The 20,551-nt window shown below is 47.0% G+C and overlaps 2 protein-coding genes across 2 annotated transcripts; both read right to left on the bottom strand.

Moving 5' to 3' along the window:
• Window positions 1–759: 759 nt before the first annotated feature.
• On the bottom strand, window positions 760–1,578 carry LOC132583579 (olfactory receptor 6B1-like). Its single transcript, XM_060255202.1, has one exon. The coding sequence runs from the start codon at window positions 1,576–1,578 to the stop codon at window positions 760–762; it is 819 nt and encodes a 272-aa protein (XP_060111185.1).
• A 10,156-nt stretch (window positions 1,579–11,734) lies between these two features.
• On the bottom strand, window positions 11,735–12,670 carry LOC132584138 (olfactory receptor 734-like). The gene has a single exon (XM_060255939.1). The coding sequence runs from the start codon at window positions 12,668–12,670 to the stop codon at window positions 11,735–11,737; it is 936 nt and encodes a 311-aa protein (XP_060111922.1).
• Between the last annotated feature and the right edge of the window lie 7,881 nt (window positions 12,671–20,551).

Raw genomic sequence — 20,551 nt, forward strand, 5'->3', positions numbered from 1 at the left:
GTTGTTGTAAAATAAATTAGGAATAGATTAGGAATAAATTAACAGGCAGCTTTTATTACTTTTTATTGTTTTCCCATGAAAACGCTCTCCAGAACAAATGTTCTTTCAATTTGCTAATTACACTATTTTGCCATTGGATTCTAACTTTGTATCACTTTGCATGCTTAACCACTGCCCACCAGCTATAAGTAGCTGTGCTCATTGTACCTCATTCCATTATCTGAAGAAGCATGCATGCATACGAAAGCTTACATTCTGAATAAAACTTTGTCGGTCTTAAAGGTGCTACTGGATTCCTACTTTGTTGCTTCAGACCAACATGGCTGCCCACCTGGATCTATGATATGTGTTATACAAAATCTTTGTGTTGTTCCCCAATAAAAACAAACATGTAGTGTGTAGCTGGAGCCTGAATATCTGTTTCCTTGCCTTCTTTCATCTGATGTACAAACAAAGGAACCAACACCTAGTACAGAATACATGCGTATCTTCATTATCCAAATATATCTGATGAATTTATTTTCCCCAGTATCAAGAGGTCAGTGAAAGGAAACATCCAACAATAGAGCTGGGTTTATTATGGGATATGGTGTGGGGTCATGTAAGTAATCTAAAAACAGAACCATCTTTTCTAAGGATGCCAAGACACTGTGTTTATTTCCTGTGGGTAGACAATGGACGTTTTAATTTATTTATATATATAGGTCCACTTCCATGCAAAAAAATGGTTTAATGAAATTGAGTTTCATGAATTCTATTTTAAGATAGAAATTTAGTCATGGTCTTTCTAAAAGCCTCTTTAAATTCCCTGTTTCTCAGTGTATATATAAATGGATTGATCATGGGAGTCAAGATTGTGTAGAAAACAGAAAAGACTTTGTTCAGATCCTGCAGTTTCTTAGTCTTTGGTAATATGTACACAGTGATGAGGGTTCCATAGAAAATAGAGACCACAATAAGGTGAGAGGAACAAGTAGAGAATGCCTTGCTCCTGCCACAGTTTGAAGGTATTCTCAAAATGGTGTTGATGATGCATACATATGAGGCCAGTGTGAACAACAATGGTGGCAGTGTACATACAGAACCCAAGATGGTCATCACCATTTCTGTCTGCTGAGTGTCACTGTATGAGAGCCTTAACAATGGTGCATAATCACAGAAGAAATGGTCAATTTCATTGGGGCCACAGTAGTTCAACTGGGAAGCAAAGAATGTTGTAAATGCACTAGCCACAATGCCAATCATCCATGAAGTAATGGACAATTGAACACACATCTTGTTATTAATGAGGGTAACATAATAGAGTGGTTTGCATATAGCTACATATCGGTCATAAGACATTACAGACAAGAGGTAGCTCTCAGCTGTAGCCAAAGTAGCAAAGAAATAGAACTGGATGAAGCATCCACTAAAAGAAATCCTATGATAGTCACTTATAAAGCTGGCCAAAATCCTAGGAAGGATTGCTGAAGTGTAGCAAGTCTCCAAAATGGATAAGTTGGTCAGAAAAAAGTACATTGGCTTCTGAAGGTGAGAATTAGTCAGAACTACTGAAGCTATAAGAATGTTCCCAGTCATTGTTACCAGGTAAACTGTGAAAAACACACCAAGGAGGAGATGCTGCTGTTCTGGAAGAGTCTTGAATCCTATGAGGACAAAGTCAGTGACACTTGTCTGATTGCACCAGTGTGTCTTTGCCATGAGTAGTTTGATCCAGTGACCTACATAGAGGCTGCCAAATAAATTACATTGTTAGAATTCAGTGAATCATATCTTACCTAACACCAAATTAATGTCCAAACTGGTCAAGTAAATTGTGTGGAGCGTGCACTCTTTCTAGTGATCTGTAAAAGCAGATTAGAGGAAGCATTCATGCTATTTGATACCTGTATTTACAAGTCAAAAGTCAAAACAACAGCACAAAAATGATTTGTAAAACTTTTATTACAGAATTACCAATTCTGTTTTATAGTATAACCACCCACCTCACAGGGTGACTGTTGTGGGGGAAGGAGATAAAGGAGATTGTAAGCTGCTCTGAGCCTCTGATTCAGAGAGAAGGGCGGAATATAAATCTGGAATTCTTCTTCTTAAAAATGTTGCTTGAGTGATAAAATACATACCCATCTTACTCCAAAGGTTATAGTTCAAATGCAGGAATGAGCTGGATTGAAATAATAAGGCATGTGCATTCAATCAAGTAAAATTGTTATAAAAGGTTGATAATCTTTGGGGGTTAGAGTGTCTTGTCAAGAACAAAATGCCTACCTAGTGCACACTTCTGTGCAAACAGATCTGTGTTCCTTGGTGTGTAGCCATGTCAGTTTGTAGTAGCAGACCAAAATTCAAGTCCATCAGCACCTTAAATACGATAAAAGTTTCCCATGGTATAAGCTTTTGTGAGTCCAAGCTCACTCTGCAGATTTATTCTTATTTGTATCTGACAAAATGAGCTTTGATTCATGAAATATTATACCCTTCCTTCCTTCCTTCCTTCCTTCCTTCCTTCCTTCCTTCCTTCCTTCCTTCCTTCCTTCCTTCCTTCCTTCCTTCCTTCCTTCCTTCCTTCCTTCCTTCCTTCCTTTTTAAAGTCTTGTAGACCTATGGTGCAATTTATATAGTGCTTCTCTACTATCTACAACTACTTCTGGAAAATTATCAGAATTAATATTCTTGGTACAGTCTCTACCCATTAATGTATTTCATAGATATTTGGTGGTATTCAGCCAGGCTTTTCACTCAATAAACTCCAATTCCCCTCCATGATGTCTCTCATTCCAAGTGACTTTTGTCCATGCATTTCCTGTGAGCGCCAGCATATTCTTTTTTGGCTGGTCTTTTCTCAACAATGAGATATGAATGGCACCTTCTGGTAGGTTAGTAGGTAGGTAGAATTTTATCACATGAGGCCAAAGGCCATAACGATATAACAACAGCTGCCCAAGCAGTAATAAATACTACAGTAAAAATGCAACAAAGTTAAAAACCAATGTTAAGGATCAAGATATAACATAGAACACAGCACATTGAATGTCAGGATAAAAGTTTTTCCTGAATCTTCTTGGCAGCCAATCATACAGTGACATCACATAGGTGACATAATGGCATAATGAGCATCATCAGAGAAGAGGTAGACAATTGAGGTCTGCCATTGAATGAAAGGCTAGCCTGGCTAAAATGGCTGCAAGGAACTTGGCTCTGGGAACCAAGTAAAGGTCACAAAACAGGACATAATGAGGGAGATAATCCAGTTCTGGGCGGGCTCCACACATGCATACTCAACTGGAGCATGCTAATAACAGTCAACTAACATGGTGGCTGTCATTGTTTGAAATCTGAGGACTGTGAAGGCTTCTCTGAGTTTGAGGAAGGTGATGCTGGTCAAATAGGAAGATCTGGAGTGATCCTGTTTGAGCAATTTAAACCATGGGGGAAATCTAGAATTGATAATAATTCCCCTATCTAAGGCAGCATCTATATTGAATATCAGATTCTGAGATCTGAACCCATCCAGAGGGAAGCCCTGGAGGTCAACAAGTATTCAGTAATAGTAGAAAAGCCTGTGGTAGCTGGCAATTTTACTTGTTTCACTTATAACTGCCATGCCATGCTGGCTGGAACATCTTTATGAAATGTCCTCATACGGAATCAAACCAATGATCTTCATTTTCTAAATAATTCCTTAAAACTTCTCCTCCTCAATACTTTTAACTACTAACATCTGAACAACCCATTTATGTGTACTATAAAACCAACAGTATATCTACAGATTGTTATGCTAGATGTGCAATACCCATCTGATGATTTTATTATACTTTTAGAAATCTCTCTGTCATGCAGAAACCCATAAAAGCACAGAGAAAGATTCACCTTCATATATGCTCCTCCATCACTACTATGATTGCTTCCGTAGCAGGCCAGGAGTACTCAGTATGGATCCTGTGGTCAATTTCCATATATTTCTTAAAATGTGTGTCTATGGATAAAGACATATTCCAATCTGCATTATAATATTCCAGGCCATACTTTATGTGGTTTGGAAGCCCATTCAAAAAATGTACAGTTGTGTTCCTGTGGTTATCTTTCCACAGAATGCAATCTCTCTGGGCACTTTTGACACAAGGAGTTATATATTCACCTGATATAAACAAGCTGAAACACAAGCATATGCGAAAATACTACTGGAGTGAAAATGCTGTAGTAGAATTCCCCCAGGACATTAGTTCTCCAAAGGACGTGGAATCACAGTTTTTGTAAACTCACACAATATTCCCCAAGGAATATGGGTAAAATATACTTGAAAATCAAAATACGACTGTTTGGGGCCCTTTTTTATTATATTTCAACATAGAGATCACCCAAATAAACTGACCAAGGAAAACAATTAACCTTTCTAATGGAATGTGTAATGCTAGAATTCGCTGGCATCTCTCACATAGATGACATTTAAAAGGGTTAGACAACCACGTATGGAGGAAAGGTCTATTGACATCTAGGAGTTATGATAACTAACTGGAACTCCAGGTTGAGTGGCAGTGTACTCTGAAAACACTCCTGACACCAGAAAACCCCACCTTCCACATAAGTAAAGACTGTGCTATTAATGCATTGCAAGAAATGTCCTGTTTAACAGTAAATTAATGCATCACTGAAACATTTTGAGAAAAGAGAAGCCCCCCCCCCCCTCTGTGGTTACCAGAAAATAGAACTGCTGCTGTGTTATATGACCCTTATCTGATGTGGCATGAAATGACAGACTAGGAGCATCATAATGTCTTAATGAGTGTGCACATTTAGATATATGTGCCTGGTGCAGCCCATCAACATCCCCCAAAGATGGGCATTTGGAGATTCTGGGAAAAGAAGGTAAACTCCTGAAGAATTGAAATTTTAGAAATTCAAGTCACACTGAGCATGAATTGAATCCCCCCAACATTAAAAATTATCCTATCTTTATTCCTTCACAGAATTTAAGGAAGGATATAGAAGGGTCCCCAGAACTTTTGACAGTCTCCAGGTGGGGCCTGGAGATCTCCCACTTTTACAACTGATCTCCAGCTGGCAGTGATCAGCTCCCCTGGAGAAAACAGGCTGTTTTGATGGGCGGACTCTGTAGCATGCTGAGGCACCTCCCTTCCCCAAACTCCTCTCTCTCCCAAATCTACCCCAAAAGTTTCCAGGTATTTGCCAACACAAGCTGGTATTATGGACTTTTAAATCACACCAAAATACAGTGATCCTCAACATGGTGTCCATAGGTACTGTAACCCTTCCAATTAGTTCCTTCTTCATCAAAGCACAGAACAAATTCTCACTTTCTTACTCCTCATTGAAGGAGGAAGTGCTTCACAAGAGACCAGGAAGGCATAACTATTATGTCTGCAGTGAGCACCTATTTAGAGGCAGTTACCATCATCATAGGAGGATGTCAGCCTAGAACTTTCCAATATTTGGCTTTGGCTCACATGGCAGGCATTTTTGGTGTTGTCTGCTCAATATTCTCAAAATTCCAGAAGCGCCACAGGAATAACAAGGTTGGGGACTCTGTGCTGGGACATAGCAAATAGGGATGGTTCAAAGGTATTATTTATTTAAAACCTGGATTTTATTTAAACTCAATCAAGGTAGAAATGTAAACCACCAGGTTGGTAAGAAAAGAAAAGGAAGGAAGGAAATTGTAGTTTATATAACCATAATCCGGCCGCTTCCCGCCCATGCCGACGCATGGCGGCTTTAGGGCGGGGGGCCGCTTTTGCCTCCCTGGATGGAGCCGAGGCAAGCGGACCTCCTCTATCCGAGGATGAGCGGGCGCGGTCTGGGGGCTTTATAAGCCCGACCACGCCCGGACTTACACACTTTTGCAGGCTGTTTTGGAGCAAGGGAGCGTGTGTCTCCCGGCTCCACGTAGCGGCCTGTGAAGCGCCGTGCGACGGGCCTTGCGGCGGCGATGCCTGTCGGAGCGGCGCATCTTCGGAGTGGCTTAGCCCATCGGGTCCTATGGCAGTGACTGCCGACGGCGCGGCGCATTTGGAGCGGCTTAGCCTCTCGGGACCATCGGGTCCTGGGGCTGCTGGTAGCTGGGTTTTGGGGCAGCGTGGCCTTTGGGTGTGGCTCTCTTGCGGCACGGGGTGGCGTGCCCTGATGAGGGGAAGCAGGCCTTCATTTCTTTTCTAAAAGGAGCATAATCCCCCTCCCCCCTCCCATAATTCTTGTTAGTGGACCTTTGGTTCGCCGGAGGGGGTTGCCCTGGTGGTATCAAGACACCCCGGGAGGGCAGTGACCCAGTTCCCTAGGGCTCTGGTTGAGGAGGGAGTGGGCAGTTCCTTTGATCATTGTGTGCCCACTATGGCCCCCAAGAAAGGCCAAGGAAAGCCCAAGGGCAAGCAGCCTTTAAAGACTGCACCAACGAGGCCTGTTGCAGTGGATCGCCCTGGGGAAGAGGAGGAGGCCAATACCAGGCAGGCCATAGTTGATAGGCTTGCCGCCTTGGAGCGGCAACATGGGTTGGTTCCCGGGTCTTCTGGTCCGGCACGGGGGCACAAAGCCGCACGGACATCCACCAGGGCCTTTGAACAGGAGGTCCTGGCTCGTCTTTCTACTCTGCAGGACATGTCGGCCCAGCCTGGCCCTTCGGGTGGGCCCAGCCAAGAGCCACCCGATAACACCATGGATTCAGAAGCAGAAGGTAACCCCTCGGAGGGGCTTGCTCGCCCAGGTCGAGGCGGCAGCTCGGCGCCTATTGTGTGGCGGTTGGTGTGGATGATTCGGACGGTAAGCAAGGGCGGCCGGGTAACTCCGGTGTTTGGCCTTGGGGCGGTTGGGGCCCCCTTTATTCGGCCGGACCAGCCGTTCACCCGCCTGTGTTGGGCACGGGAGCAACTGGGGGGTCTTTGGGCTTTCCAGGAGCGATAGGCAGCTTCGGTCCTTTCGGGCAGGGGCAGATTCTGCCTTGGGGCCCGTCGCAGGTGTCGGCGACGGCCTCTACTTCTTCTTCATCACTGGAGGCCCCGAGTCAGCAGTCCTCCAGCGGGTCTCTGCCATGGGGACAGCAGTGGGGTAGTCAATGGTCCCCCGGATCGCCAATTGCTCAGTGGGGGGGATGGAGTTGGCCCACGACCCCCTTTGGGTCAGTACCCTTCCAATGTCGCCCTTTTGGCGACACGGCCATGCCGTTAGAGGATCACTTGACCGTGGCCACTAGGGAGAAGATTCTACGTGGGAAATATGTCGACGTTTTTAGCCTTCTTTATCGGGAGCTCGAGAAGAAGGATAAAGATGAATTAGACGAAAAAGATAAGGAAAAAATCAAACGCAGAAAGGTTGAGAGGAACTGGGCAAATTGGTTGCCCCGGTTCCTGATTTATGCTGGGGTTATAGCGCGTGCACAGCCTTTATGGGCGGCACCGCTATTCCAGTATTGTGACATCGTGTACAAGGCTTACACGGATTTCTCGGGTGCAGCGTGGCTGCAGTATGACAAGGAATTCTGAATTAGGGCTGCTCTGAACCCCGCCATCCCTTGGGACCAGATCAACCAGCAGCTATGGCTGCAGCTTATGTCCCCAGCCAAGCCCAACACTGGGGACAGGTCTGACAGTGGCCACCTTGTGAACAAACAGGCGAGCATGTCGGGTCCCCATGCAGCAGCGGGCAGTCGGTTCAACCCCAGCTTCTGTGTTGGGAGTACACATCCCAGGGGGTCTGCAACAGGAAAGCATGCAAATACAAGCACGAGTGTCTGTTACACGGAGGTTTGCATGCACTGTCAGAGTGCAACAAGTCCAAACCCCGCGTGGGGGGTAAGCGGCCAGGCGGTGGCAGGAACACCCAAGCTGTTAACAAAGGGTCCCAGACCCATCAAGGTGAGGATTCTTAGGAACCTTTTGGCCAATTATCCCAAAGTCAGGGATGGGGTATATTTGTTGGAGGGTTTTCTTTATGGTTTTCGTATTCCATTTCAGGGGCCCAGAGGCCCCTGTATGGCCAAGAATTTGCAGTCTATCAGGGGTATGGAACAGGTGGTTAAGGATAAGATTGGGAAGGAGTGCAAGGAGGGTCGGGTATTAGGCCCTTTTGACTCACCCCCAGTCCCCAATTTGCAGATATCCCCTTTGGGGGTAGTGCCTAAAAAAGCGCCCGGGGAGTTTCGGTTGATTCACCACCTTTCCTACCCAAAAGGCGGGTTTGTGAATGATGCCATTCCAGACTCCCTTTGTACAGTCCGGTACACCTCCTTCGACCAGGCAGTTAGGGTCGTTCATAGGTGCGGAGTTGGGGCTGAAATGGCGAAATGCGACATCAAGTCGGCGTTTCACCTGTTGCCGGTGCACCCCCACGATTTTGAACTCCTTGGTTTTAAGTTTGAAGGGAGGTTTTATATGGACCAGGCTTTTGCCTATGGGGTGTGCTATCTCTTGTTCAGCTTTTGAACGTTTTAGCACGTTCCTGGAATGGGCTTTGCGTGAGCGGTCTGGCTCCGCTAATACGGTTCATTATTTGGATGTTTTTTTGTTTGCGGGCCCACGGGGGTCAGGGCAATGTGCCCGATTGCTGCATTCCTTTTTGCGGTTGGCGGAGGACCTTGGTGTCCCCCTCGCCCACGAAAAGACCGAGGGCCCGACTTCAGTTTTGACTTTTTTTGGGCATCGAATTAGACTCAGTGCAGCAGGCTTCTAGGTTGCCGGCCGAAAAAATCAATGGGTTAAGGCAGAAACTGGGAGCGGTGAAAGGCAAGCGTAAGATTTTGCTTTTGGAGCTTCAGCAGATCGTGGGCCACCTCAACTTTGCCTGCAAGGTTGTGGCACCGGGGAGGGCATTCTTATGGCATCTGTGTGACGCTACGTCCGTGTTGCAGATGCCCCATCATTGGGTCAGGATTACCCAGGGAATGAGGCAGGATCTTGAGGTCTGGGACCATTTCCTGTCTGACTTCAACGGGGTGTCTTTCTGGCGTGAGGATATGAGGATCGAGGCTGAGCTTCAGATCACATCGGACGCTGCAGGTTCGATCGGTTTTGGGGTTTATTTTCGGGGTCACTGGTGCGCTGAGGGTTGGCCCGCTGAATGGCTTGCCAGTGACCTGTGCTGTAATTTGACTTTTTTGGAATTTTTTCCAATAGTTGTAGCAGTTCAGTTATGGGGTGAGGACTTGGCCTATCACGTCGTACATTTTTGGTGCTACAACCTGGCCGTCGTTCATGTGATTAATACCCTGACTTCCAAATCGGTTCCTGTTATGCGCCTGGTTAGGGCATTTACTTTACATTGTTTACATTTGAATATTTTATTCCTTGCTAAGCACGTGCCCGGTGTGTGCAACGGAGTTGTGGATGCTCTGTCTCGTCGGCAGATGGAGCGATTTCAACTCCTGGCACCAGAGGCCGACCTCCTGCTGGCTCGGATGCCCCCAGAGATGTGGCGGCTTGGAGAGTTGAGGCCGACTGGGCAATGATGCTAGCTTTGGCGCCTTCTACCCGGAAGGCCTACGATCGCTCTGTTGAGCAGTTCCAGGCCTTTAGGGAGCAGGTAGGGTTGGCCGACCGTTGGCCCGTACCAGTGTCCCACCTTATGCAGTTCTGTGTTTTTCTGAAAGGTAAGGGGCTTGTGGTTAAGACTATTCGAGCCAAGCTGGCAGCCCTAGCGTTCACTTGTAAAATAAGAGGTTTACCTGACACTTCGGACGATTTCAGACTATGTAAGATGTTGGAGGGTTGGGCCTGCGAACAGGGGCCCCGGTCTGACACCCAACAACCCTTTTCTCTTTCAGTCTTGAGGGGTCTTAAGGCTGTATGGTCTTCAGTCTGTTTTTCAGAGTTTGAAGCTGTATTGTTCCAGGCGGCTGCGATGACTGCCTTTTTGGGGGCCCTCAGGGTTAGTGAGTTGGTGGTCAGCTCATGAAGGGATCGCTCCAGGCGTGCCCTACAGTCTGGTGACTTAAAAATTTGGGGGGACCACGTAGCCATTAAGGTACGCAAGTCCAAGACCGACCAAAGACAGAGAGGTATGTTTATCACCTTGGGATCGTGTCTTGATCGGAAAATTTGTCCAGTGGTGGCACTGAAAGACTACATTGCTGTTCAGGGAGACGAGGTGAGTCCTTTATTTTGCCATGAGGACAGGTCTCCGCTGACCAAATTTCAATTTTGGTTCATAACCAGCCGAGCCTTGGATAAGCTAGGCCTTGGTGGCGTACGGTTCAGGACCCACTCTTTTCGTATCAGGGCAGCATCTACAGCCGCTGCCATGGGGTATCCGGAACCTGCCATTCAGCACGTGGGGCGGTAGAAGTCTACGGCATACAAGAGTTATGTCCGGCCTATTCTTCACTGCCGGCGCTAGCTTGTTACTTTTATTCTTGGTTACTTTGTTCTTTATTTTTCAGGTGCTGTGGCGCAGGGCAAGAGAAGGAGGATTTTGATCGCCAGCCACAGCATGATATTTTGGGCTGCCCACCAGGCTTGGCGTTCACCCATTGGATTGCAGTTGGGCGTCAGCAAGTGGGCAGTCGTTGAGTGGCAGGGGTGTCGTGGTCTCCGTTGGGATGGACTCCTGCCTCTTTTGTTTCAGGGGAGGAACGGTCCTCCGCCTCAGATTCTGGTGATTCACCTTGGGGGTAACAATCTTGGCCTGGTGAAGGGGAGGGCCCTGTCACTCCAGGCGATCAAAGACTTCAAGGTGATACAGAGCAGGTGGCCTGAGGTGCTAATTTTGTGGTCCACCATCCTTTCTCGCCGGGTGTGGAGAGCGGCTTGGGACCCTGCTGGGGTCGAGCGAGCTAGACGTAAGGCCAACAAGGCGATTAAGAAGGCGCTTTGTGGAGGCCTAGGCGTGTATCTGCCCCACCCGGCTATTAGGTCAGATAGGGCGGACCTGTATTGGCAGGATGGCATCCACCTGTCCATAGTGGGCAACAGGGCGTTTTTGCTTGAACTACAGCTGGGGCTTCAACTGGCTTTAGGCCAGCTGGTGGGCCCAAGTGCCTAAGCGGAGGCTTGGCATTGTGGTGGCGGGACTTTAATTCGGTATGCTTATTTGGTATGCACCCACGGTTTTCCCGGTTTAGTAGCGGGGGCAGACGGCAGCGGGGCTGTACGGCTCTCTGCTGTCTTGCCCGCTACAGGGTTACCTCATCTGGCAGGCCAGTCTTGGGTGGGCGGCATAGCCATTTGGGGGGATACCCGGCCTCTGCCGGCCTGGCAGCAGCCGGTTTAAATGGGCTGCTGCTGGGGGCTGGGTGGCTCACCCCATTCCGGACAGGGAAGGGTCTGGGTGTTTTCCCTTGGCCTGTCCAGTTAGTTGTTAGGTTGCCCCAAGCTGTTTGGTTCAATAAAGTTGCCCTGTTTTATACCCATATACCGTGTTGTCTTGTTCTTCTGACTGGGGGGGGGGGGGCAATTTAATTTTTGTTACATATATTACTTAGTCCATAAGGCCACCAGGGTCAACCAAAATATACAAGGGTAAAGAAAGTAATAACCAATCTCTTTTTGAAAATAGAAATGCCATAGGTGATCAGAATGCATCCATAGCACAAACTGGAATTTGTAAGATCCTTTTAAGACATAAAAATAACATTGTTATAGCATTTCTGGAGATATATTTTTGTTCATCAGCATCCATTAAAACAGAAAAAAATATTTTTAGAATTAATTTATTTAATGCATTCCAGTATTTCTCTTATATTAAGATTCATAATCTGGGCCCCATGTTACAGTTTCTAATTTTGCTTCTGTTTTTACTCTGTTGCCAAGAGACTGTATCTTTTGATTAACTTCTTCATGGAGCTCTTAATTTCTTTGTTCCTCATTGTGTAGATCACTGGGTTTAACAAAGGAAAGATCACAGTATGGAAGACAGCAACCACTTTGTCCAAGGGTAAAGGTTCTGAAGGCCGTGTGTAGAGGTAGATGGCTGGGGTGAACATCACAAAGACAACAATGATATGCGTGACACAGGTGGAGGAGGCTTTACTCCTTCCATGGGATACACTAGTTCCTAACTTGATTAAAAGAATAGCATATGAGATGAGCAAAAGTATAAAGGCTGTTAATATAACCAGCCCATTGTTGATGAAAGTCAGGACCTCTACTCTGTGAGTATCAGTACAGGCCAACCTGATGACTTGATGGACATCACAGAAGAAGTTGTCTAAGATATTGGGTCCACAGAAGGAGAGCTGGTGGGTCATAGTTACAAGGATAATAGCATGAACAAATCCTCCAGTCCATGATGCCCCAACCAAGATGCAGCACATGGTTCTGTTTACAAGGTACATGTATTGCAGGGGTCGACATATTGCCACATACCTATCATAGGCCATGGCTATCAGTAGGAACATCTCACCTGCTCCCAAGAAATGCAAGAAAAAGAGCTGGCACATGCATCCACCATAAGAGATTATTTTGTGCTGGCTAACAAAGTCAGCCAACATCTTTGGTGGTATAACAGAACTGTAGCAGATGTCAAGGAAGGCCAGACTGGCTAGGAAAAAGTACATTGGGGAGTCCAGCTGGTGGTCCATCCAAATGGTAAGAATTATAAGGATGTTCCCAGGCAGGATCAGTGAGTAGAAGAGAACAAATATGAGAAATAGGATAAACTCGACTTCTTTAACTTGGGATAGTCCTAGAAGAACAAATTCAGACACACCAGAACTGTTACTCTGTTCCATGTTGCTGGAGTATACACTGCCAAAACAAAAAAGAACAACAAGACAATAATCAGTACAGATCTGCACGTATAAAAAGAAATAACCTTTAAATAGTTCAGCTCAGTTTTATTACATAGGAGCAATGGCTTTTACAAACAATAAAAACATTTAAACATAAAATCAGATCAGAGAGTATCAGTTTAATCTGAAACGGAGTTAGAGACTATTCCCTACAACTCATTTGCGTGTATGTAAAGTGCCAGCAAGTCACAGATGACATATGGCGACCCCATAAGGTTTTCAAGACAACTGATTTAAGCTGAAGTGGTTTTCTGTTCCCCTCTTCTTCAGAGTTTTCCTTAATGGTCTCCCATCAGTCTCCAAGAACTGACTAGATCTGGCTGTACTGGACCATTGCACATCCCTCAACCGATTGAGATGGGCTTTAATTATACTTATATAAAAAGTATATGCCTAACATTTCTAAATACTTCCTTAAATGTTCTGGGAAAGAAATTGTTAGTTGAATTTAATCAATAGCCTTTAATTATTAGCAATGCTTCTGATTTGGGGCTATTTCATTGTTTTTTACAGTTACTATTAGCACATAACTGCAAATTTAAGGAAAACAGCTACATCATTTTAACCAACCCAACCACTTCTTATGATAAACAACATCAATATTTTACATTTCATAGAACTTGCTCAAGAAAAATATAGATGCTATCTAGATCCAGCAAGTCAAAGAAGGAAACTCCCATAGGTAACTAAACCACACTCATATGTATGCAGCTCAATAATATTTTTTTTACAGCTTATTAAATTTCATATTTGGTTTTCATACAAGAAAACTTGACTGACTTCAAATTTGATTTTAAATTAATTCATCTCCTATATATGGTATTTCACACACACACACACACTATTAAAGGACATGGGGGTATGCTTGATAGCTACCTTAGCAAGGTGTACTATAGTACTGTCAGCCTTATGACCTTTGGTAACAGTTTACCTTTCAACTTTTAGCAGATGAACAATCTTAATTTAGATCATCCCTCCTTTTTTTATTATGGTCACTGTCAGATTTGGAAATCTGTGTTTATGAAACTAAGGTTGGATATCTCAGGGCACAAATAAACAAGAAAGGTGCACACAATTGACTTTAATATTCATATCTCAGAAACTAAGCAGAGTTGGCCCTAATTGATATTTTGAGGGGAGACCACCAAGGAATTCCAGGGTCACTAAGAAGAGGTGGGCATTCGCAAACCTCCTCTGAACATCTCTTGCTTTGAAAATCCTACAACCATAAGTCAGCTGTAACCTGACAGCAATCAATCGATCAATCAATCAATCATTCAATGGTGTCAGCAATGTAGGAGTTAGGAATGAGTATGCTGATATTTTTAATGGCAAAAGGAATATAATAAAGCTGGAGTGCTCTTTCAGCACTGATTGTTAAGTTTGAAGTAGTAATATATATGCAGCCATACTAAACATTTGAAAGTGAAGATAAAGAATGGAAAGATTATAAATTGCACTATTGGTTATAGATCCAGGATGGCGTGTGTACTGTGTGGCCCTTTATATACACATTGTCCAGACATTGGTTTTGGTATAGATTAGAGCAACATCCCCCAGACTTAGCTTGAGTGATTTCTTGTCTTCTTTACTACAGATTAGACAGAAGGAAGGAAGGAAGGAAGGAAGGAAGGAAGGAAGGAAGGAAGGAAGGAAGGAAGGAAGGAAGGAAGGAAGGAAGGAAGGAAGGAAGGAAGGAAGGGAGGGAGGGAGGGAGGGAGGGAGGAAAGAAGGAAGGAAGGAAGGAAGGAAGGAAGGAAGGAAGGAAGGAAGGAAGGAAGGAAGGAAGGAAGGAAGGAAGGAAGGAAGGAAGGAAGGAAGGAAGGAAATTCCAAAAGCAATACTTACACAATTTCAACTATTGATTGTCAATAAAATACCTTGGCAAATCCAAGTAGATTCAAGTCCAGGAGCACTTGAGAGACCAATAAGAGTTTCCTTGGTAAATCCAGCAATTCCTAGTTGGGGTAACACTGTGCTAGCTAAGAGATCCTCAGCTATGTAGGCTGTGATGGTTGTTTTCCATCTTCACTTTGCATCGTTTTTAAAAGTGAACAATGATAAAATCTGCCTCAAAATAAGTTATATGAATGTTCTTTAACTGAAAGCTCTCCATTCTACTCACTATAATAGAGGCAGAACTGGTTTCTTTATGTCCATCTGCAAGGCAAATGATCACATAGCACACTCTACAGTATGGATCTGTGCAGGGCTTTTATCTGTGCTAAGGTTTCATTTCATGAGAAGGGCAAGTGTTAACAATCTTACCAGATATTCAGTCTATAATATTACTAACTCCAGTAAGAGTAGTCTAATCAAGTATTTCAGAACCTCAGAATAAGTGTGGTTAACTAGATTCTTATGTGTATACTAGTATCTTCTGGGCGATCTGCCAGCCAGCCAGTCTTGCCACATACATGGATGAACCCTTTAGCAGATCAGGCACAAGCCACAGCTGAGATTAACTCCCTGAAGATACAAACCGGTTCCAGCCACAGTAGCTTAGTGTAGGCAAGTCTGTAGACCTACAGACAGGGATTCCATTAGGGCTCTTTCATGTCACCTAGACCAAACTCAGGCATCATATGTAACAAATCTGAAGAATTTTCTAGCTTGGTGGGTAGCCAAAGTGATCACAGCTAGGGATGTGCAAAAAAAAAAAAATTCGGAATTACACGGATTCGGAAGTACACGGGGAAAAAAAATTCGTATTCCCCATGCACTACTGAATACCGTATTCGGAATAGCCGCATATACGGTAGATGCACGGCTATTACCGAATATACGGCCCTATTATACCCTATGGGCCATTGAAATCAATGGCAAATAGGGTATATTTGAAGCCGCCTGGAGGGGGGGGGTTGAGGGAGAGCCCCCAAATTTGCAGGGGACCTGCAGGGGACTCTCCCCTCCAACCCCCCCAAGTCTCAAAAAGATTGGGCCAGGGGATCCCATTCCAGGGGCACCCAAAGAGGGTGCCCCTATTCCATCATTATACCCTATGGGCCATTGAAATCAATGGCAAATAGGGTATAATTGAAGCCACCTGGAGGGGAGGGGGTTTGAGGGAGAGCCCCCAAATTTGCAGGGGACCTGCAGGGGACTCTCCCCTCCAACCCCCCCAAGTCCCAAAAAGATTGGGCCAGGGGGTCCCTGTCTTTGGGCTCCCCAAAAGGCCCATTGCCAACAATGATGGGGAAAGCCCAATTAGCCACTTCCTCCACTACAATTGCTGTGTGGAAAGTGGCTCTGGCCAGAGGGGGGTTTGAGGGAGAGGCCCCAAAACTGCAGGGCAGCTTCAGGGGACTCCCCAGCATGCAACCCCCCTGGCCCCAAAAGACAGCACCCATCTGTGGGCACCCCAAAAGGAACACTGCTCCCAATGGTGAGAAAAAACCAATTAGAGCCACTTCCTCACTGCAATTGTCATAGGAAAAGTGGCTCTGGGGAGCAGGAGGTTTTGAGGAGAGCCCCCCAAACTGCTGTGCAGCTTCAGGGCACTGTCCCACACAAAACCCACAAGGCCAAAAAAAAATTGGACCAGGGGGTCCAATTCCTGGGGCACCCAAAGCCAAACCTAACTTCACACCAGAGAATCTCTGTAGGCCCCAAATGCACTACATCCCTCTATCTAATCTATGAACCCTGCAGGCCTGGCACCAATATAAACCCAGTTGCCAACATCACTGCCACACAAAACACAATCTGCTCAAGGTCTGCTCTGCAGACCTGGCTGCAGCAAACCCAGATGCCAGCTCACACCCTCACCAACCCCCACACCAACCAGAGGCAATTTAAAAAACCAAAACAAAACCAGCAGAATCACAAAAGGCCAAGTGTTAAAAAGTGGCCTTTTCACCAACAAGAAAAGGGGGACAAAAGTGGCCTTTTAAACAATGGAAATTAGGCCAAACAGCACCCCCCCCCCAGCACCCAAAGAAAAGAGTAACAGCAGCAGCACAACACAGCACAGCAGCAACAAATCAAACACTGAATACTTTTAAAACAGTAAAAAATTAACTTTTAACAATACAGGAACTTTGCCACCCCCTCCCCCCCAAAAAAACCTTCACCCTAACCCCAAGAAATCCAAGCCACCCAAATCAGGAGAAGTAAAAGGACACTGCACTTTTAAAAGTCCTCTCACTAAATTAAGATATGGGCAAATTGGCAAACCCCCCCACCCCAGGCCCCCTCCCCAAGCAGAAACCCCCAAATAAGCTACCCCACCACCACCCAAATCTGGATAAGTAAAGGGACTCTAAGTCTTTAAAAAAAGTCCTTTTACCAACAATAAATAAAAACAAGAACCTAAAGAGTGTCTTACCTTGTCTTCTGTAGTCCAGGGAAGTCTGAGTGAGAGAGCTGCAGCTTAAGCGAAGGGCCAGCCAGCCACACACAGCATGGAGGAGTCAGCCAGGAAGGGAAGACTCCTTAGAAAGCCCTTCAAAGCATGCATTTGCAACGCATTTTGCAAATGCATGCTTTGGATTGGCTGCTGGGGCTCCTCTTCCCCCTCCCCCCCTCCCTGATCCCAGGGAGGTTAAGGTGAAGGCGCCAAAGCAGCTCCTTTGAAGCTCCAGAAGCTAATTGCTGCCTTTTGAATTGACAGCTGTGTGCTTACGAATAGCTATTTGTAACTACACAGCGAGCCTATTTGGCTGCCGTATAATGGGGGCTTATGGAAGTCGGCTGCAGGCTATTCCGTATGCAGCCGAATCAGCACTGACTCGGCTGTAAATACGGCTTGGCCGAACCGAATGCACATCCCTAATCACAGCCACCAGAATTTTTTTCTTGCCAAGTTCCCCTGCTCTTGGCAGAAAGGTCCATCGAAGGAAGGGAAAGCTGAAGTGGTTTCAAACCCCAAATCACCCATGGCCTTTCTAGAAAGAAATAAGAAGCCCAAGGATTCCAGTTCAAAGGATTCAAAACAGATCATTGCCTGCAGGACAGAATCATGTGCCAATCTTACTCTTTGACTTTCTCCCTCATATAGTTATCTAGAAGAGAGAACTCAGATAACATTTGTGAACAACATGCAGCATAAACACTTGATTTCTTTGTTTGTTAGTCCAGTCATAAGCATGAAGAAGACATGACTGCTTCTCTCTGGGATGTACATTTTTTAGAGCACTGTCCAGCGGAGGGGGGCAGAAAGTCTTTTGGGAGCAGACGTACGACTGGCGCTGTCATACGACTGGCGCCACCGCAGCACAGGGGAGTTCCATGGGCAGGGGGATGCCTGAGCCCAAGCGTGGGCAGAAGTGAGGTGGAGTGTGGCATTCAGGCAGAGGAGAGAGTGGAGTTGGGGGTGCCGCCAGTCTTAGGCGACTTGCTGAGCAGTTTGGCCTATGACATGCCCCCCCAAGAGGTGGAACTTTATGCCTGCAAAAATGGCGGTGTGCCCCATAGGCACTTGTTGAAACCAAAAACAAAGGTCGCCTCCGCCACTGCAGAAGCTCGCAAACCCCTTGGGGAGTGGTGTGATTGCCTTGCCAACCCCCTTGCGCCTCGGGCTGATGAGCCGCCTCCCCAGTACCCATTCATGGTCTCCCCCCTCCTAGAAATACTTCCACTCTGGCCTCACACAACTCAGTTGTTAGGGAGAGGAGCATGTGGTGGGAAGTTCTGCCAGTGAGCTCCCGGCCATACAGACTTAGAGTGAGGGACAGGCAGGCACGTTGGTGATGGGTTTTGCACCTCGCGGTTGCTTTGACAGTATCTTTGACTTGCAAGGGGGAGAGAGAGCTCTCCCTGGGGCTAACTGCTCTTGTTTCCAAGTCTCCACAGGTTCCGGGCTCCCGGAGGCTCTGCATGCGAGGACTGTTGCCCTGTTGGGTAAATTCCACTATCCCCACTCCAGCCTCCCCTCGCTCTCGACCGCTCGGTGTGCGAGCATCTCTGGCACTTGGACCAGGCAGTGGGCTCCGGCAGAGGGCATTTGCTGACCCCGCTCCCCTGTGCTGCAGCCTGCTCCTTTCCCTTGGTCTGCCCTCTGCCACGTTCGCAACTCCTGGCAGGGCATGGTGTGTATGTGTGTGGCAGCTGCCCCGTTGTGAGGAGGTGGGTCAGAGACTGTCCCTTTAAGAGAGCGCCCAGCTGAAACGCAGCCTGCTCTTCCAGCCACTGCCCCTGCAGGTGCTCTTGACCTTTATCTCCGTTTTGCAGGTGGGACTCCAACACAGAGGCTTCCTCGTGCGCCGCTCTACCGCCCCCCCCACTCCCTCAGCTGTTTCTGCCTGCCGCTTGGATTGGAGCCCCGCACACAGCGAGACTGTCCAGCGCGCAACAGGGAGACTGTTGCACTCTGTTCCAGAAGAATAAAATCTGAGCTGTGCCCCCTGTTGTCTCTCCTGTTTGGCATCTGCTGCATGTTCCCTGGACAACCCCCCCATCAGTGGCCTCTCTGAGGGAATGTCTGGGAGTGTGGGCAGACTTGATTTTGGAGGGGGGAACGGTCTATGAGCTGCCACACTGCCCCCCGTGTGGCTGGACAGGGGAAGGGAGTGCTGCATCTCAGCCTGCCCGGGCTGACAGCCTACCCGATCTCACAGGGCTGTTGTGTGCAGGACACTAAGGCAGTGCTGAAAAAGTGGACTCAAGAGTTCTGCGGCTGATGCACTCGCACTCTGAGTTCTGCGGCCCCCAGGGGAGGTGTTCTGTGCACATGGCAGGGGGCGTCAGGGCAGCACAGGGGGTCTCTGGGTGTGGGGGGGTGTCTGCTGCTGGACTGCTCACTCCCAGACACATATTCCAGTCACTGTCTATGACAGCGAACTCCTGCAGTTGGTACTTCCTGCTTGCCTGCCTGCGATTGGCAGAGTCTCTGACAGCGGGAGAATGTAAGGGGATTGATGGCTTCTACAGGGTCCTGTATAGGCCTGTCTTTCCCCCACCTCCACCTCGCCACCAAGGCAGGCTTCTTGTGTGCACATGCCCAGCCTCACTCCTGTTCCCTCCCTATGTTGGTGGGCTGTCTTTCCTTTGCTTGTGCTGGTCTGCCCATCATTGGCTTCGTTCTCTGTTTGGGGGGTGGATGGGGGATAGCAATCAGCCTCTCTGAGGCTGCCTCTCCCCATCCCTGACTGTCATAAACCGCGGCACAAGCGCCAGGACTGGCCAATGGAGTGGGTGGGCTGGCCCTCCCCTCCGGCTGCCTCCGCCTCCCTTCCGTGCCTCCGCTAGCGGTGTTGCCATGGAGACCGTCTCCCTCACGGCAAGCTACGCCTCTCTCCTCCCGATGCTCCAGCGTGCCAAAGTCCTCAGGAAGTCTACTAGCGGCACGGCAGCTACGCCGAGTTTGGTCACCCCTTATCTCTGGATTGGGCTGTTATTCCTCTGGCTTACCAGGATCTCTGTCCTTCCTGGAGTAAGGTCAGGGAAATGTGACTCTATAATGCTTTACAAAGAATTCATAGATTCCAACCAGCTTTTCAGTTCTAGAAAAAGAAAGGGAGGATCCACTTCAACCATCCTAAAGCTATGCTGCAGCTCACAGAGCCTGCACTAGGGTTGCCAGGTCTGACTCAGGACTATGGGAATTGAGAAAAGATATTTTTGGTGTGGAGCCAGGAGCAAAGGTGTGACAAGCATGATTGAGCTCTGAAGGGAGTTCTGGCCATAACGTTTAAAGGGATCGTGTTCCTTTTAAATGCCTTCCTTTGGAAATAATGGAGGATGGGGACACCTTTTGGGACTCATAGAATAGGACCCCCTGGTTCAATCTTTTTGAAACTTGGGGAGATGTTTGAGAAGAGGCACCAGATGCTATGCCAAAACATTGGTGCCTAAACCATAGCCCACTCAGAGCCCCAAAAA

This window comes from Heteronotia binoei, chromosome 15, assembly GCF_032191835.1.
Source record: "Heteronotia binoei isolate CCM8104 ecotype False Entrance Well chromosome 15, APGP_CSIRO_Hbin_v1, whole genome shotgun sequence".
Lineage (NCBI taxonomy): Eukaryota > Metazoa > Chordata > Lepidosauria > Squamata > Gekkonidae > Heteronotia > Heteronotia binoei.